The sequence below is a fragment of the Centruroides sculpturatus genome, unplaced genomic scaffold, assembly GCF_000671375.1.
Source record: "Centruroides sculpturatus isolate CEXI.00-Female unplaced genomic scaffold, Cexi_2.0 scaffold788, whole genome shotgun sequence".
NCBI classification, from domain to species: Eukaryota; Metazoa; Arthropoda; class Arachnida; order Scorpiones; family Buthidae; genus Centruroides; species Centruroides sculpturatus.
The window spans coordinates 312714-333398 of NW_019384922.1; the positions used below are offsets into that span (position 1 = coordinate 312714).

A 20685-nucleotide genomic window follows, 5' to 3' on the forward strand; every position below is an offset into this window, starting at 1 on the left:
TCCATGCGCAGGATAGACTTTCTGCGTCTCTATGGTTGATGCATCCTTTGTTGATATGCGCCTTGTAAATTTCAAGTTTTTCAATATGTTTAAGGACTTGTTTGTTGGTGGCTGTCCTAATTATAGATGCTTTGTCCCAATGTACATTAATATCTTGATGTTTAGCAAAGGCTGCAAGGACAGTGCTGTCCACGTTTTTAGTAATAGAATATTTATGTTCTTTAATCCTCTGTTTTAAAAGTCTCATGGTGGCACCAACGTAAACTAGCTCTGAATTAAAACGACGATCACTTAATGGAATAGAATAAACTCCTGTAGTATTGTAACTGTTACCTTTCTTCTTGTCATTTCGTAAAATTCTATAAATCGTCGGATTACGACGATAGGTAACTCTTAAATTATTCTTTTGAGATACTTTTTTAATCATCGATTGAAAGGAAAGGAATATAGTTGAGAACTACTCTTCGTTCTTGATTCTTAGTTGTAGGTTGCATATTTGTTTGATTACAAAATTTATCAATAAGAGCATTAATTTATCAATAAGAGCATTAATCAAATGGTTATTACGTTACCAGAAAGTCAAAGCTCGATTTAATAATAATGATTTTATAACAGCATGGGATAATATCACACCTCCTAAGTTCTCTTGGAAGCGTTAAAATATGGTCCACTGTTTGCTCCTGCTCCTTTACCATCCCCGGAATTTATTGTTCCCAATATTGAAACGATTATTAAGGAATTGAATCTTACCAGTCAAGAATACGTAAGATGGGAAACAAGATTCAGCACCGCCAAAGAAAGAAAGGCCAATATAAAGAGCAGACATTTCCACAATTGCATTAAAAACGCAAGAGAATGGCTACATAAAAATGATGTAGTGCTGATCAAAGCTGATAAATCCAAAGGAGTAGTTCTTATTAAAAGAAGTTCCTACAACCAAAAACTACAGGAATACATCAGAGAAACCGAGTGCCAGCCTGCTCCTGACAAGTATTTAGAATCACTACAACAAAGAGTTAAAAAATTCTCTTCAACCCCTTTAGCTCGCTATTTACGAATGCATAACTCTGTAGTACAAGCACCGAGAACACCGAGAATTTTCACCTTTGGAAAAACTCATAAGCCTGACTGCCTTATATGTCCTGTTATAGAGAAATGTGGATCCCCTACTTTTGCAATTGAGAAACAACTGGTTAAATTTATCCGACCAAGGATTCAAGATTACCCTTATGCTATTACTAACTCTGTTCAACTGGTGGAAAAGCTCCGAAACATTAGCCTTGAAGATAATGAAGTTATGACCGTGATGGATTTTAAATCTTTATTTCCATCTATAAAATTACCACCTTGTTTTTGCGAACTGAGAGACTTCCTTCTTACTAACATTAATAATGCAACGAAGTACCACCAACATATTTTAGAGCTTGCACACCTAATTTGTTATACTTCGTTTTTTGCATTTGAAGGGAACACATATTTACAAGAAAGAGGGGTTCCAATGGGGAGTCCGATATCTCCGTTATTATGTGAACTAGTATTACGGCGATTAGAAAGTAATGTTCTGCCCGTCTTTATAAATGACATACTTGTATATGCAAGATACGTGGATGATGTTTTCATCATTTGGAGGAATAATAATAGCGCTCAATATTTCCTTAACAAAATGAATAACAACCCGTATGGTGTAACTTTATCATTGGAACAGATAAGTGAAATTAACGTAAATTTTCTGGATCTGTCCATAACTTGTAAATATGGTGAAATATGGACAAATATTTATCGAAAGCCTAGCTATCTTCCTATTATTATACCGAAGAATTCCTTTGATCCTCATAATTTTAAGAATGCAGCCTTTCGATCATGGATAAAGCGGGCCTATACCCATTGTACGAGTATGGTTGACACACACAGAGAATTAAATAACATACGTACAATAGCTGTACAACAGGGATATCGTATAAGTGAAATTAATGCTCTTATTGATAAATTTTGTAATCAAACAAATATGCAACCTACAACTAAGAACCAAGGACGAAGAGTAGTTCTCAACTATATTCCTTTCCTTCAATCGATGATTAAAAAAGTATCTCAAAAGAATAATTTAAGAGTTACCTATCGTCGTAATCCGACGATTTATAGAATTTTACGAAATGACAAGAAGAAAGGAAACAGTTACAATACTACAGGAGTTTATTCTATTCCATTAAGTGATCGCCGTTTTAATTCAGAGCTAGTTTACGTTGGTGCCACCATGAGACTTTTAAAACAGAGGATTAAAGAACATAAATATTCTATTACTAAAAACGTGGACAGCACCGTCCTTGCAGCCTTTGCTAAACATCAAGATATTAATGTACATTGGGACAAAGCATCTATAATTAGGACAGCCACCAACAAACAAGTCCTTAAACATATTGAAAAACTTGAAATTTACAAGGCGCATATCAACAAAGGATGCATCAACCATAGAGACGCAGAAAGTCTATCCTGCGCATGGAAATCTTTTTACCATGACGATTAATTTTTTTTTTTAATTATTTTAATTTAATTTCATTCGTTACCACGATTAATTTCTTAATATTTTATTTTATTTATGTTTTACGTAATTAATTGTAATTTTTTAAACCGTTGTATAGCTTACATTCTATTTTACGTTCGTTTTCCGTTTTAAAGTTCTTAACTGATGAAGACTATTAAATATAGTCGAAAACGTTTTTAAATTTATTAAATACGTTGCTGGAAATAGTAAGGTGGTTTGATTATTGTAATAATAATTATTATGTTCTGTTACTCTGTTTGAAGTTTTATTTTTGCATGCATCTGAAACTGAAAAGACAGACTACAAAAATATTCATTCATGTTAAATGTTATCCTAGCTTCTAAAAAAGTTTGTTTTTTTTGTCTGCCTAATTTGAATAAAAGTGAAGTCATTGGAATCTGTAGTAGGTCATAGTTAATAGTGATAGTGATGAAAATGAAGACATATAATTCAAAAACAAATTTTTATTCATATTCATACATTTTATATTATAATTTTTGAAGAAAAAAATTTAAATAAACCTGTCATATTTTATGAAAATTCATCTCTTTCATATGATAAACCAACTATACTGTCATTGTTTTTATTTGATGATGATAGTTGTTCATAAGAAATTTCCATAATTCAATTTTATTTTTAATACTATTATTTTAATTACATGATCACAATGTTATGTATTTTCAATAAAAATAAAATTTATTCAAATTAAGTAAATGAAGTTTTTTTCTCTCATTTTTTTTTTCTAAATTATTCTGATTACAATTCAGAATATCCATTATTAAAATGACTAGTTTTACATTTTGTTGTTGATATTTTATCATTGAAGCATTTTGAAACTATATATTTCTCTATACTATATATTACTATACTTCTCATTATTAATTTGAGTTTATGTATTCCTAAAATGATAATTTATACAGATATAATTTTTGTTTGAATAAACTGGCCATTGAGTTTTCTTGCAATGTAAATATGTTGCCTTAAAATAGTTTTATGTACTTAAATTGGTTAGTTATATGATGATAGTGTCATTCCTAAAGGTAAAAGATAAAGTGAATTAGTACATATTCATTTCAAGATATGCGAATATAAATGCTAAATAAATTTAAGATGTTGATACTTTTTTATCTCAGGTTGGTGACAGTATGCTACTTTTCTAGCACTTTTCCAAAGCAAGCTGTCATTACATAAGATTCCCTTTCCTTGTTTCTCCACTATTCAGTTCTAGATCTTTCTCTTCCTGATTGTTTTTTCAACTTCTCAAGAAGTGTGATACACTCATCTAAATGTCTCAAAAAATGTAAAAATTGCAGTCTTTAAAAAAATTGATAAAATAACCTTATCTATAAATTTTATTCAATGGTAGTTCTCAAAAATTTTTAATTTACATTTTTATATTGTAAAACTTTAATATTTTTTAAAATAATAGATATGAACCAGCAATTTGTTTGAATAGCTGTATTAAATGCATTTATTTTACAAAAATTTTATTAAGTATTATTGTGTACTAATTTCATGTAATAGGAGAAAGTTTTTATCATACAGACGTTAAATTACAAATAAATGTCGCTAGACCGACAAGCATCGTCGAAAGCGCTTGTTGGTCTAGCGACATTTATTTGTAATTTAACATCTGTATGATAAAAACGTTCTCCTATTAAATGGTCGGCCTTCTGTCCACTTCTGTTTTATAGATAATTTCATGTAAGGAAACTTAAATGAAAATATTCTGTTACCTGAACATATTCCAATTTACATTTTAAGTACGTATTTTTTTCTCACGTTTTTATGTTTATATGTCAGTATTCAAGTTCTCTTCAAAGAAGATTTGTGTTACTTTCTAATTTAATATTTTCTAAAAATCAATCTTTAAATTTAATTTTTTATATTATTGATATTTTATTTGTTGATTTTTCAATTTGTTTGTATTGTCAATAAGTATGTTGAAAAGATCAATTTTTAAAGCCAGCATATAAGTAAGATTTTAACTCTTTGAATTAAAGTTTAATTTTTCAGTGGACATCTTGATGCAAATCTATTTCAGTAATAAATAAAACTGTGAAATATATATAGTCAGTTAATCAGTACAGCCTGTTCAATATCTTCTCAGTGCATAATTCATTTATCCATATTTAATTATTATTTGTAAAAATGTGTGATAGTGGTGATTAGGATATTTATAAATGGTGTAATAATTAAATGTGATTATCTGGAATCCAATATGTATATGTTAGCTTGAAAGCACTTACCAGAGCTTTTTTCAATGTATTATTCCATTAATGTTGTTTGTTATATTTATTATATATTTATTTTGATTATTGTTGTTTTAAATAAAAATTCAAAATATGATGGTGAATATAATATATAGTTATAAATAAAAACACTATGAATCTACTTTTATTTACATAAAATAATTGTATTTTCTTCTTATTGAAAATAAAATTATTTTATATAAATTTAAATAAAAGATTTTGCAGTTTTATTCTCAAAATATTTTTTTATGAAATTCATGTATAAAAATAATTTTAAAACTCCATTTCTTTATTTAATTTGTAGAAATTCAGGTGTATTCAAAATTAATGTGTTAAATGCTTTATTTGAAGTTAAAAATGAATAGATTTAAGAAACACTATTGTTCCAGTACTTTTCTGTTTGTGCTCATCTTCAAGAATGAACTACGTTTTCTTTATCTTATTTTTGTTATCTTGGTAATACAACAATGTATTATCATAAAGTTAGAAGAAACAGATTTAGTTAGTTAATTTTGTTAGTTTCAAATAAACCATTCAGATGTTTGCAACTTTTTCTAATTTGCTATTGTATTATTGTGCATACTCAAAAGTTAACATTAAATTGTTTTACAGGCTTTACAAAAAATATGTTATATTATCTTTATATAACTATATTTATAATATCTAAAACAATATAAAACAATAAAATATAACTTAACCTTTCTAAAAGTTAATGATATATATATATATATTTTTTTATATTGACTCTTGTAATAATATAAGAAATAACAATTACATCTATTATCCACTACAAACTGGACTAGATTAGATTAACAAAAGCATTAGCACACAATGGGCTAGAGGACTGGCTTCAGTTTCATTCATTACAAACAAGCCTGACCTCAATGGAATTGGCCATTATAATTGAGAGATGAGGAATGGTTCTGACCTATTTTTAGTTTTTCAAGTAAGAGAGAGAATTTTGCACTCATTTTAATGACATGTCTCGGGCAGCTGTTCTTAGTTTGAGTCATTTTTTGTAGATAAAATTTTGTAATCTTATTTGTTAGAGTAAAATGTTCAGATCCAAAATTGAATGGAATGATCATTAATATTAATAAATTACAGGGTGTTTTTTTTATAGGAAATCAGTTTGAGTTTTTAATAATTTAACATTTTGAAAATATTTTTACAGCTATAGAAGAAATTTGAATAATAATGCAAAATTTTTCTTGTTTTTTAATTATGGTATTCAAATTTTTGTAAATCATTCAGATTAAAACAGTTTTTAAAATTTAAATTTTGTTTTCAATTTTTGTTTCCTTTTAAATATGGCTTTTAATTGTTTATTACTATTAATTTAGCAGATAAATTACAATTCAGAATATCCATTATTAAAATGACTAGTTTTACATTTTGTTGTTGATATTTTATCATTGAAGCATTTTGAAACTATATATTTCTCTATACTATATATTACTATACTTCTCATTATTAATTTGAGTTTATGTATTCCTAAAATGATAATTTATACAGATATAATTTTTGTTTGAATAAACTGGCCATTGAGTTTTCTTGCAATGTAAATATGTTGCCTTAAAATAGTTTTATGTACTTAAATTGGTTAGTTATATGATGATAGTGTCATTCCTAAAGGTAAAAGATAAAGTGAATTAGTACATATTCATTTCAAGATATGCGAATATAAATGCTAAATAAATTTAAGATGTTGATACTTTTTTATCTCAGGTTGGTGACAGTATGCTACTTTTCTAGCACTTTTCCAAAGCAAGCTGTCATTACATAAGATTCCCTTTCCTTGTTTCTCCACTATTCAGTTCTAGATCTTTCTCTTCCTGATTGTTTTTTCAACTTCTCAAGAAGTGTGATACACTCATCTAAATGTCTCAAAAAATGTAAAAATTGCAGTCTTTAAAAAAATTGATAAAATAACCTTATCTATAAATTTTATTCAATGGTAGTTCTCAAAAATTTTTAATTTACATTTTTATATTGTAAAACTTTAATATTTTTTAAAATAATAGATATGAACCAGCAATTTGTTTGAATAGCTGTATTAAATGCATTTATTTTACAAAAATTTTATTAAGTATTATTGTGTACTAATTTCATGTAATAGGAGAAAGTTTTTATCATACAGACGTTAAATTACAAATAAGTGTCGCTAGACCGACAAGCATCGTCGAAAGCGCTTGTTGGTCTAGCGACATTTATTTGTAATTTAACATCTGTATGATAAAAACGTTCTCCTATTAAATGGTCGGCCTTCTGTCCACTTCTGTTTTATAGATAATTTCATGTAAGGAAACTTAAATGAAAATATTCTGTTACCTTAACATATTCCAATTTACATTTTAAGTACGTATTTTTTTCTCACGTTTTTATGTTTATATGTCAGTATTCAAGTTCTCTTCAAAGAAGATTTGTGTTACTTTCTAATTTAATATTTTCTAAAAATCAATCTTTAAATTTAATTTTTTATATTATTGATATTTTATTTGTTGATTTTTCAATTTGTTTGTATTGTCAATAAGTATGTTGAAAAGATCAATTTTTAAAGCCAGCATATAAGTAAGATTTTAACTCTTTGAATTAAAGTTTAATTTTTCAGTGGACATCTTGATGCAAATCTATTTCAGTAATAAATAAAACTGTGAAATATATATAGTCAGTTAATCAGTACAGCCTGTTCAATATCTTCTCAGTGCATAATTCATTTATCCATATTTAATTATTATTTGTAAAAATGTGTGATAGTGGTGATTAGGATATTTATAAATGGTGTAATAATTAAATGTGATTATCTGGAATCCAATATGTATATGTTAGCTTGAAAGCACTTACCAGAGCTTTTTTCAATGTATTATTCCATTAATGTTGTTTGTTATATTTATTATATATTTATTTTGATTATTGTTGTTTTAAATAAAAATTCAAAGTANTTAAGTTAATCTGTAAAATTTATTTACATTATAACTGAAACAAAATCAAAAATATTACATGCATAAAGATTTTTAGATGTCTACATAAAGTATGATGTGCAGTAAATATAATTAGTTGTTTTATTAAAAGTGACAGTTTGTTTTGATGATGATTTTTACTGCAGCATATGTTAGTTTTGTGTTGTTTTTTCTTGAGCAATTGTTAGTTGACATCATTTGAAAGAAAACTACTTCCTAAAATGAACTAATCCAAACTTGTGGTGTAATGTAGACAAATTTTATTTTTTCTTGTTCGGAGAGATACAAACATACTACTCATGACTACTATTGTCCAATATAAGTAAGCTTTGTTAGTTAGAACTTTGAACAACAAGAACTGAAACACTCAGAAAACATATCTTTGAATTTTAAGTTTTAAAATGTTTTGTTTGTGTGCTATCATTACACCAGCAAATAATAGGAGGGAATTGGTACTGTACAAGTAGGGCGCAACCTTTGGAAACTGGCTTTGCAAGTCAATATGATGAGAAGGAAGGGGAGAGAGAAAGTAAATGAGGAGATGCACTTCTTTTTTCATGCTCCTTGCAATCAGCATGCCTTATAAATGTTTTAATTCCATCATATTTATCCTTAAATGATGATTGGCAAATGATGCAATGAGCTGTACAGATATCATCATTATAATAAGTTAACCAATTTTTGAATTCATTCACTTGAGCCACATTTTCTTAAACCCTAGATCACAAAACTTAAATTATTAGTTCAGGAACTCAAAGCTTCACAAATTTTATGACTGTTTTATTTTATTAATTAGTTTCATGTCAGAATACTGACTAACAGTAATATAATGAATATGATGATGAAATATACTTGTTTTGGTACAATTTCAGAAACTGAATTATTAGAAAATTTATTTGCAGCAATTAACACATTGATTTGCATAACGTTCCTTGTTGTATATGTGGTTGCACTGGCTGCAATATTTAGTAGTAAAATAGTTTGTTTTTTCAAATGGTAGCTATCACAAATTGTTATTTCATTTTCAGACGTTGGATTCTCTCTGGAAACAACAGGATTTTTCTGTAAAATATTTTCTATAAAGAGGTGCAATTGTGTCTGTAAGGTGTGTAATTCTAGCAACTTCTTCATCCATGATTTGGCTAGCTCTTCAATTAGATGGATAAAGAAATCATATCTCTTCATTTCCTTCATGTGTCAAACAGGTGACTGAATAAAATGAATAATATTTCTGCTTGGAATACAACAAGATAATTGACTAGCTGGTTGCATAGAGTAGCAATAATTATTTTATCACTAATAATTATTTTTGGACTAATAAGTATACAGTCGATCCCCCCTATAATACAGTAGATATATTCCCTTCTTTATGAAATTCATTTTTTACGAGTCCTTAAATACATGAGCCAATCACAGCCTGGCATGTATGCAGTTTATGGACTACGGCTGTTTGAAAGGTTTTCTTCCATAAAATTAATCGATTCTAGACTAATTTGACTCAACATTTCCAAAACACGTATAATTTTTTAATAATAATCCATATAAACTATGCTATAAACAAAAGTTGTAGGATTACTTACCAAGTGTACACCATTCGACGACGCCATTGCTTAAGCTTGTTTTCGTCGTGGAGTGGTGCATTGAACAGGGACGCGTGTTTCCTGATAAATTATTTTTTGCAGAAAAATTTGCTGAACTTTGGAGACATCATCAATATAAATAAAATTTTTATGGCTGTTAAATAATAAATGATTTTTAGTAGGTCCATTGCTCGTTTAAACTCAACAGTTTGTGCAATATCCACTATTGGTCTAGATTCGACCAATTCTATCACGACATGAGTCAGCAATGACGTTTTACCGAATTATAGGAGTTTTTTAGCATGTTTATATGAATACAGTTGCAATTTTTTCACCATTATATATGAATCTGAATTATATGAACCCGTTTTATAGGGGGGTCTACTGTATATGCATTTTTTGAAGCAGACAGAGGATAAAACTAAAGAATAAAAAAAGAATCTGCAGGAATCATACCATATAAGGACAAAATTCACATATATACGAAATATAAACATGAATTGTTTAAATTTTTTTTTTTTTTTTTGAGAACAAGAATCAGATGAAATCAAGAAGACTGGCTCATCTTGAAAAATCAAATTTTTAAAACTCAAAATGCAGTTGACTTAGCACAAACGAGTATTTTTATATAGAATCATATGAATTACATTTGAAAATTTAACTACTAGAGCATCATTTATAAATCATAACAAAAACTTACAATGACTTTCTCATTATAATTATAGGTAAACTTATTGAATATTAAAAATAACTTTATATAATATTTTTTCAATTAAAATATAATTTTGTTTATGTTTTAAACTGTTTTGCCAATACATAAATATTTTTGCCAGCCATCAGCCTTGATTTAAAAATTGTTGGTCAAACTGGTCCAATGCTGGCTAGTGACAACAAGGGCAGAGCAATGTATAAAAACTTGAGTAGTAGGGAGTTAAGACTGGAAAGTGTTCTGTTAACACATGATGGAGATTATATGTTGATTAGTTGATGGGACTACTACAGACACATATACTATTCTTAAGTACAGTTGTCCCTCTATAGTCCAACGTTTTTTAATCCGACATGCTCAGTAGTCCGACGCACCTCCCATCAAGGTACCCGTCCCCATTACGTGTCTGCTTGCACAGAAGCATGTCACGATGTGAATCTTCCCATCCAATTCTTACTCGATGACACACATTTCGTGTGTTTTATGTGAGCAGTTCTGTTCGAACAGTTGGAGTAGAGAATATTGTAAGTTACTGCTAGCAAAACAATGCGAAATATGTAATTATTTTCGGTAATCCGGACACTTTTGGTAATCTGACACACCTTTGGTCCCATACCTGTCGGATTATCAAGGGACAACTGTAGTATATTCTCTTGACAAGAAGAAATAAAATTTGTTTAACATTGCCACAGCTTATAATTCATGATCATCCCAATGTGCAGAGGTCCAACTGTGTTTATATACTTCTGGATACATTTTTTGCTTAGAAGTATGTTCAATTTTAAAAATTATGAGATTATAGTTATCTATGTAATAGTTAAAATTATTGAAAATATTTTAAAAATCAACAGTTTTACTTAGGCTTATACAGGTAGCCCTCGGTTTATGCCACAGTTCCATTCCTACAAAAGCTGGCATAAAATGAACCCATATTTACAGTGAGGTATAGGGTTAGGTTCTACATAAGTGAAAAATAAGCAAATAATTTTGTTTATCAATACAATATGATACAAAATACATATAAATTTAATTTTTAAAATGTATTTTATCATAAAATAAAGTGAAATGTTTTTATTAAAAAATTTTAGTTTTGGATCTCTTACATTTTTCAGAAAAAAGTATCCATCTTTAATTAAGACTAACAGCACAAAACCTTTCTCACTAATTTCTAGCCTTATTAACTGGCCTTATTCTAGCCTTATTAACCTTATTAGTGAGAAAGGTTTTGTGCTGTTAGTCTTAGAAATAGTTCTAGCTACATATGCATAGTAGTCCATCTTTAATTGTTTACATTTTTGTTTTCTTTCATTAAGAATTTTGGAATATGGTTGAATGGATGCGATGATGCTCCTTTTTACATTTGCACTTCGCTCCCAATCATTGTCTAACTCACAAAGTTCATCCATCAAATTTTCGATAGTTGAAAGGATACATTTTAGATCGACCATTTTCATAACTCTTGGAGTTTCTTCTTCGTTTTCTTCCTTCTCTGACTATTCACAATCAAATTCTCTGTATAATTCTTCTAAGTCTTCATTTGAGAGTGGCTGATCATGAACTTCTAAAAGTTCTGTCACATTTTCATCTGTAACATCTTCCAATCCCATATCACACACAAGTTTATTAATGTCTTCAATTAAATTCTCCCGATGTGCTACTTCTTCAAAATTGTGCACGAATGCTGGTAGAAGTTTACGCCAAACTCCATTTAAGCATTTTGCTGAAACTTCATCCCAAGCTGACTTGATGTTTTTAATGCCTTTCAAAATATCAAAAGACCGCCAATAGTCTTTAACTGTTTTGTCTGAAGTGTCTAAAACTCTCATTATTTCCATGAATGTGTTACAGAGATAATATGCTTTGTAGGTTGCAATAACTCCCTGATCCATTGGTTGCAAAAGAGACGTTGTATTGGGAAGCATGTAAACAACTTTGACACACAATGGTGTTCTTATTTCATCAAGGTTTTGAGGATGTCCTGGAGCATTGTCCAAGAGAAGAAGTGCCTGGAGTGGTAATTTATTTTCTTCACAAAAGTGAAGCACAGTAGGGCAAAAATAATTTATGTACCAATCTGTGAAAACATCTTGTGTGACCCGAGCTTTCTTGTTCCATTTTCAATAAACTGGCAACATATCTTTATTTAGACCCTTTAAAGCAGGTGGTGTCTGTGAATGATACACTAACATTGGTTTAAGTTTCAAAGTTCCTGAAACATATATGAACTCTTTTGTTGGGAGCCAATCTTTCGCAACTTTAAAACCTGAAGCGGAACGTTCTTCACGAGAAATAAAAGTTTGTGCTGGTAACTTTTTCCAATAAAGCCCAGTCTCATCAACATTGAAGATTAGGTCTGGAGAATAGTTGCCTTGTTCCACATAATCCTGAAATTCCTTAGGAAAAACAGTTGCCGTTGCAACATCAGCACTTGCTGCTTCACCACATAATTTTACGCTATGACAGTTACTTCAGGATTTAAATCTCATAAACCAACCCTTGTTTCCCAGAAAAGTTTCTTTGCCTCCATCTGTCTTCTTAATATTATCAAAAATTAATTTTGCTTTTTCAGTTATAGCAGCTTGAGTCAAGGGAATGTTTTTTTGATTTGCATCATCCACCCATAATGATAACAATTTTTCCATTTTTTCAAAAATTTTACCTCTACTGTAACTTACATGTTTTACATTTACTGCCATAGACTGTTGAGCAGAGTGCTTAATTTTATCTGCATTTTTCATAATGGTAGTAACAGTCAATGGAGGTAAGTTCAAAGATCTACAGACATTAGGGCGTGTTTGTCCATTTTCCATTCGTCGAATAACTTCCATTTTTGTTTCTAAGGAGATTGATTGCTGTGCTTTCTTAACATGTTTAGTTAACTCTGGTGCACTTTTTTTTATCTGACATAATAACATTCCTTTATTCTTGTATACATGGAGTCAAGTTGAAAATTAATTGATGTCCATCAAATGGTGTCCTAACCCAGTACTGTAGCTCTATGTCCGGTCCACAGCTCATTCAAATCTAATGGTTTGTGGAACGTTCTCTATTGGTCTAGACCAATCCCAATGAGCCACGATTCTGCCACAACACATGGTGTTGTAGTGGACTCGTGTCTCACTAGGATTGGTCAAATCTGAACAAAATCTAGTCAAATCTTGCATAGGGAAAATCAGGGAATTATACAGCAAAACAGTGTTATTGTGAATCAGTGTAAATTGAACCAGTGTAAACCGAGGGCTACCTGTATTAATATCTACATTATCAATACTGTTTAAATGTAAGATCATATATTTACAATGATTTAACAGTTAATGTTGGAAAGTAGAGAAAGGTGTGAATTTTCTTTATTATATAAAAAATCTGTAAACTGGAACTATTGTAAGTGTAATGATTTAAATAATTAAAAAATAAGTTAAAGTGAGTATAATAAGTAATTTTTGAAGTTTATAAACATTTAAATAATTATTGATATTATGATTAAATATTAATTTATTGATATAATTTATTATTAAAATTTTGTATTATTATGTAAAACTTTTTCTGTTTTCAGTTGCTGACTCGATGTATTCAACATTTTAATCATGATATTCCAAATTCACTTCTTCATAAGATGACAAAGCTAAGTGATGTTTTAGAGTATTTCCTTACACCAGTAGAAGGAATATTGCCATATGATGTCTTGGTTCGAGACAGTAATAAACTACCTCAGAATCTCTGTGTCATCCCAAATCCATTGCGTTTTCATCCTGAGACAGATACTCTGTTTGGAGGAATCACTGCTTTTCCCAAAAGTGCTACTATTGTTAGTGGTCTTAAATCAAAAAAGAAGTACAGAGGATATAATCCAAATCCACCTATACCAAAAATAATATAAAAATGTGAAAAAATTTCAAATTGATATATTTTTTCCATAATTTATAGAATGCAATCTTGTTACTAATTTTATTGCTTTATCTTTCATGTTTGTTTATTAATTAAAATAGTATTAAATAGTAATTTTAAATAATTTAAAATATTTTTGAACTCATTGTAAATTACAAAACTAAATTAAGTAATTATTTAATACAAAAAAATTGTAAAATATAAATAGATTTCTCTGAAATTTCATTAAAAATTTTTCTGAAAGAACAGTATTACTGATTATAAAATATTTCTGTAATGATGTAAGAAAAGCATTATTAATAAAAAAATTATTATTTCAATAAAAATATTTTGTTATATGAAATAATTTGTTATTTTAAATAATTATGTTAAACACAGCATCAGCATTTTGCAAAATTATCTGATATTATTGACAAATCTGATTGAATGGATTATGAAGAATTCCAAAGTAGAGTTTGAAAATGAAGAAATTATATTTTCATAGAAGAAAATTTAAAGTATTATAATATAAGTACTTTCAAGTACTATTCAGTTATCTTCAGGACATGAAATCCTAAAATTAAAACAAAAACTGCAAAGTTAAAGCAGAATATCATCACAATGTTGGGGTGCAATTTTTAATCATATTTTTTAAATTAATTTAATTTAAAATATATCCTCTCCACTGCAAATTAGCCCTGTACTATACTATACTTTCCTGTTAGCAATAGAGTCATGCCAGTTGTCTATTAACTCCTTTCAGTTGAAAAGATTTGAATTGAAATAATGTGACTTCCAGTTTGCATCTGAAGTTTGTGTATGGTTAATTGGGGCCTCCCACCCCTAAGCTTTTTGTATCTGGTCTTGATGTTCGTCTATCTAACTCTGTTCTCTAGAATAAGGAAAGACTGATGGGCAACAGTGAGAATTTTTAAATTTGGCTACAATTTCTTTTTCAAATTGCAGCCCAAAAATGGTAAATTAATCATTGTAAATTAAGACATAAATGTTTGATTTAAAATATGTTGTAGAATTAAAGATGTATATTGCTTACATCATTAAACAAAGGTTAGATAAATGCTATTTTTGACTCAGTTAATGAACATCTTTAGCATTAACAGAGCTACGTGTCTGTTCAGCTTGAAGATGGCCCATTAACTGACAAACATTTGCTTTTTTCTAATTTTACCCACTGTTAAAAGTGTATTTCTTACTTCATTAAATACAGACAAATTAGCCACAGTAGTTTCCTTGTCTTAATTATTTGGAATACAAGATTTTAATTTTAAAAATTTCCAGATTTTTAAAAGATTTTCAATGTTTAATTTAAAATATATTCTAGAATGTATAACACTATTTTTTGTTTTAATTTTGCAGTTTGTTTTATTTTGGAACTTTATACACTGAAGATAGTAAAAAATTACAAATTATGATAATTTAAATTTCATTCTAGAAAAAGTTGTTTTTTTTATAGTTTCAGTGTCTCTAGGTATCAAAATCAAGCATTTTAAATTAACTTAATACAAAACTGGAGTGATATTTGTAAAATCTAAAACTTGTTATTCACTTATATAGTTATAATATTTAAAGTTTAATAATTCATTTTAAGTCAACATTAAATTATTTATTTAATAGTATATAATTAAGATTTATTATTTATATTATTTGCTTAACCAGTTTGATTTAAAATATTGCAATCCAAAAATTAAATTTACTTTATTTAGTACTATCTATACCCACTAAAATTTAAAATCAACTAAAAATCTATAATCACACTCCTATTTCTACTGAAAGGGAAATGAAAATTTTATTTTTAAATAAAAGTTTTTGTTTATTGATATTGATAAAATATGAAAACAAAAAAATTAAATAAATATTCTAATTTTATTATTTGCATTTATATTTTCAAGCAAAATTTTTGTATAATGTAACAATGATACTGATAAAGCATTTAAGAATTAAATTATCATTTATTGGCTATTTGTTTCTTTGGAATTAAGTATAAAATATTTTCATTTGTTTTGAGATGTGTTGTTAGTAAACATATATTATTAATTAATAACTAGCAGATAACCTGTGAATCTGTGGAATAAAGCATTAAATAGAAAATGTTAATTTAGAATTAAAAATTGGAACTTAATGTCTATCAAAAAGTTACTTCTAGTCTAAACTACCTGTACCTGTAGTCTAAACTATGCTCCTCACACAAAATATGAAAATGGATTACAAAATTTCTTTGTATACCACATTTAAGGTGATAAATCCAATAGAACTTAAGACCTGGCCAAGTCCTCCTGGGTAACAATTCAGTGGACCTGATACTAAATTGTTGTGAAAAGTTTTTTATTCATATTCTATACAAAATGATAGAGAAATTTCATAACTTTGAACCCAATATCTCTGGAAGAGATCATTTGATCCAAAAATAAAAAGTTTATTGCACATTGGTGGATTCACCCTTATATATTGATACTTAATTTGTTCAGATCCACTGAGAACTCTAGATGAAATTTTGTTAACAAAAATCTCCTTAGCACAATTATATACATATATAGCTTAAACAGCTTATTAAAATATGAAATTTATATATATAAATTTTTTTCATTCATATTTTAAAGGATATTTTTAAAATGATTTTATTGTTATATAAAATAAGACTCCATATTTATTATCTGTAATAGTATGTTTGAAACTATAAAATTTTTGTTTTTTTAAAGTGAGTTACAGTTTTGAAGAAAAGTGTAATTTCATTTTGAAATTTTAAATAGTTAATTAAGAAAGATTTTCGTACAGGTTGATAAAGACAATAATTTCAATGCAGTAAATTAATTCACATATTTCATTAATTTATTGTGCAATAGAAAATTACAGTACATTAGAAAAGTCTGGTATATACAAAGTTTGTAATATAATGAAAAATAATTTTTGTTTAATTTTTAGCTAATGCAGCCCACTAACTAAAGATTTATTGAACCAATAAAATTATTATGCAAATATATTGTAGATTTAAAATTAAAATGATTTTTATAATATTTTATGAAGATGTTTATGTATTTAACATTTTATATTTTTTTAAAATAAATATTTAACTCAAATTATTTAAAGTTTCTAAAATCTGTAATTAATTTTACCTGATAATGCTATTGAAGGTGTACTTATTGTAAATAAGATGAGTTTAACATCTAATCCTTATTATAATCAATGTTGTCATAATTAAATCACAAAAATAACAAATTAATATTTCATAACCTAAATGCAATAAAAAGCTTTTGATTTGATTAACTATGACATTATTTATCAAAATGAAAATAATTAAAAGTTTCTCTAACAAAAAAATAGAATGCTTAATGGAGCATTCTATTGTTTGTTTAGTAATAAAATACTCTGTATGTATATACATAATCTGAACATTGTTAATTTTTCTGCTAAATGTCATCTAAAACAAAAAATTTCTGGATTAGTTTTGTAATCCTTCTTTTACTTGCTTTTATTGTATATACGAATTTACCAATACAAAATGACCCCACATTAGCAGTGTACTTTAGCTAATTCCCATTAGTGGGGATTAGCTAGAGTACACTGCATCAGAATTTTTAAATTTTAGTTTCTCTACCCAATTTAATTACATTTTATTTATCATTTTAATTATGAGAATTTTATATAGAAAGAATATGAAGATCTTATTGTAAAAATGTTTTTATTTAATTTTTATTTTTCCATTGCATATTGTTAATCATCGTAAGAATATGAAAAAGATTTTCAGTTTTTGATGTTAATAAGTTGATGTTATTATGAAGCACACAAATTTTCAATACATAAAAAATGTCTTCAGGTAGCATATGAAAAGAATAAAAATTGATTTATTAGATATTTTAGAATATACAGTGGGTGATCGGTTAACGAACATAATCCGTTCCAAGATTTTGTTCGCTATCCAAATTGTTCGTTAACCGATTATCGATTTACCATAGGTTTCTATGGGAATTTGATTAATTCGTTCTGGAGACCTCAAAAAATAAAAAATATATACTTTCTTACTACGTTTATTCATATGTAATAATAAAAATACCTATATACACGGTCTTGCATATTTATTTGTCATGTTTTTTTCTGTTTGTGGGAGTTAAAGAATCTGTCTAATGTCGATTGCTTTTCTTTCTTCTTCATGATTTTTCAGAAGTAATTAATCACACTGTAGTTGTAGAGATCCCTAAGCCTATTAACCTCAACCTGGTTTGGATGCCATTTTAAGACCACTGTTCTGACATCCTCCCACTTCTTCAAAAGATCTTTAATAGCAGATATCGGCATCAATCCTTTTTTTCAGAAGAAAACGTAAAAGGATTGTTTCTATAAGAAATATAAAAGGCTGGAATTACAAGGGAGAGTTTCAAAGTTCGGGGGAATACTATCCGATCAGTATATACTGGGTTGAATGTCGATGTTGACATATCCTGCGCTCTGAAAAGTTTCAAATTGTTGCCTGAAGACAAAAGACCAATCGGTATTCGTTATTTTACGTCGCTTCTTCTTGTGTTTGTTCAGTGAAGTGTTCGTTGTCCGATCATAAAAATCTTTCACGAAAATGTTCGTTATCTGATTTGTTCATTAACCAATCACCCCCTGTATTTTAAATGAATTGTATTTATTTTGCATGTGAAAACATGTGTTTCTTGGGAAAACAATGTTTGTGTTTTCTAATAAAACTCTTAATTAACATAAAAAAACCAAAACATTTTTTCATATTCTTAAAGTTATTGTGGTATATGTTATTTTACTACAGTTAATCATATTTAGTGCATAAACTTAAATTTCAAGTGATTAATTCAATTTGCTAAGATACTTTATGAGGGATGGTTACTTTATCTTTTAGTTTGAAAAATTCTTGTAGAAAGTAAAGTAAAGTATTAACAAAATTTATCGGTCTCGATTTCAGCATATCATTCAGTCTTGAATTTCTCTGTTGCAGTTAAACTCATCTTAATGAATTCACACATATGAGTGCAATTCACTGTTTACAAGTCTGAAAACTATCCATTAAAGAAACTCCATTTGTGAAAGGAAGTACAGGTATACCTTGTACAACATTTTCTTCAACATGGTTTTTCTCTAACATGGTTTGAAGATTAGGGATATCCCCCATAACATAACCTCTGGTTTTGCTCCAATATGGTTTTGGAAATCATCTGTACAAAATTTCACAATTTTTAAGTGCAAATGCCATTATTTAATATTATTTTATTCAAGCAAGCATATACTAGGAAATGCTACCATGCAATCACCTGAGCTATTCGGCTATGCTAAAACCCATAAACCAGGCAAGCAAATCCAGCTGATTGTAGACAAATCAAGATCTCCAACCCTACCTATTGAGAAGGGTTTACATGAGCTCCTCAAAAACCATTTGAAAGAATATAGTTATGCCATTTCGAACACTCGGGAACTCATCACTAAATTAAGAATATTGCTATGATGGATCAGGAATTTCTTCTTCTTCTTCTTGGTACCATATCAGATTCCTGACGTCGGCGACATCTGGCGTAGGTTAGTAAGTAGTTAGTAATGCGCCAAGGTGTTACTAGGGAAAGTTACTACCCAGAGTGGTTTCCCATTGCCTGCTCTGGGGCAGGCAACGGGAAACTACTCTGGGTAGTAACTGGGTAGGAATTTATTATAGTTCTATAAAAACTTTGTTTATTCTTTTGTAAATCAGATTTAAAATAAAATTTGTTTGAGTTAATTGAGTATTTTGACTCTCTTTTTTGTGCTCTTTTCAACTATCACAATATTAATTATGTAGTACGTGGTGAACAAAATAGAGGTTCCATTTTTAAAACATATGTCAAGGGTAGCTCTACTTTTGGCCACTACTGTATATTAGTTCTATAAAATCTTATAATGCTCTGGATTCTGTCCCAACATCATTTCTTTTTTTAAGCAAAGAATTAGTTGCTTAATAAAAAAAGGACATCACTAAATTCTTGAATATGATCTTTAATAATATTCATTATATTGTTTTAATAAAAGAAAGAAGTAAAATGGAAATTTACATTAAAAGCTTACTTGCTTTATTATGTTTCTATGACAAATATAAATTCATTGAAAGTATTTGCGATAAAAAGCACTAATTATGCCGAACTCAGTGAACTCTCTATCCTGCTATATTTGGTGTGAGTTCAATCTATAGTACATTAAGAGATGGAAACTGCAAAAAACCTCTTCTATTCCATGCTGAAACTAAAGAAACAGTGGCAGAAACTACTTGCCCAACTGCAGTTTCTTTTGATGTGCAGAATGCAAAAGGTTGTGCCTAAGTGCATCTTGCTTAAGTATAAGGCATTCCATGTCTAAGAGGGACACTTCCGAATGTGGATAAAACTCTCCTCGCAAAGCTGATTAAGAACAAACAAAAGTGCCTTGCAGAAGCCGAACTCAAGCTCTATGTGACATATCTTCAGTTTATCAAAGTATGTGACCCATCTGTGCTCTATGATCAGTGGGTAAAATACAGAGTATAGCATCTAGTTCTACACAAGTGCTACAAAAGAAATTGGACAGCAAGCTCCAGCAGTTAGTATGTTCATCATGTAGACAATGTAAGGTGGTGGTGAACATTCCATATTATAATTATACGAATGAAGACATGCCTGCTGCAATACATAGAATCCTACAACGGGGACCTAAATATATCCCCCTACCAACACCAACTTTTCCCAGTTGGTCCTGGCCGTATTAGCAGCACTCAAATCTTGCCAGGCAGTGGCCATGTATCCGCAAATGG

The 20685-nt window shown here is 28.6% G+C and overlaps 1 protein-coding gene across 1 annotated transcript in view; it reads left to right on the plus strand.

The window, feature by feature from the left end:
- LOC111631870 overlaps positions 1-13997 on the plus strand; it is a 68203-nt gene extending 54206 nt beyond the window's left edge. The window contains exon 4 of the mRNA XM_023376207.1: positions 13594-13997. Within this exon, the coding sequence (XP_023231975.1) occupies positions 13594-13917 (324 nt within the window). The 3' untranslated portion in view covers positions 13918-13997. The remainder of the gene's footprint in view (positions 1-13593) is intronic.
- The last annotated feature ends 6688 nt before the right edge of the window (positions 13998-20685 follow it).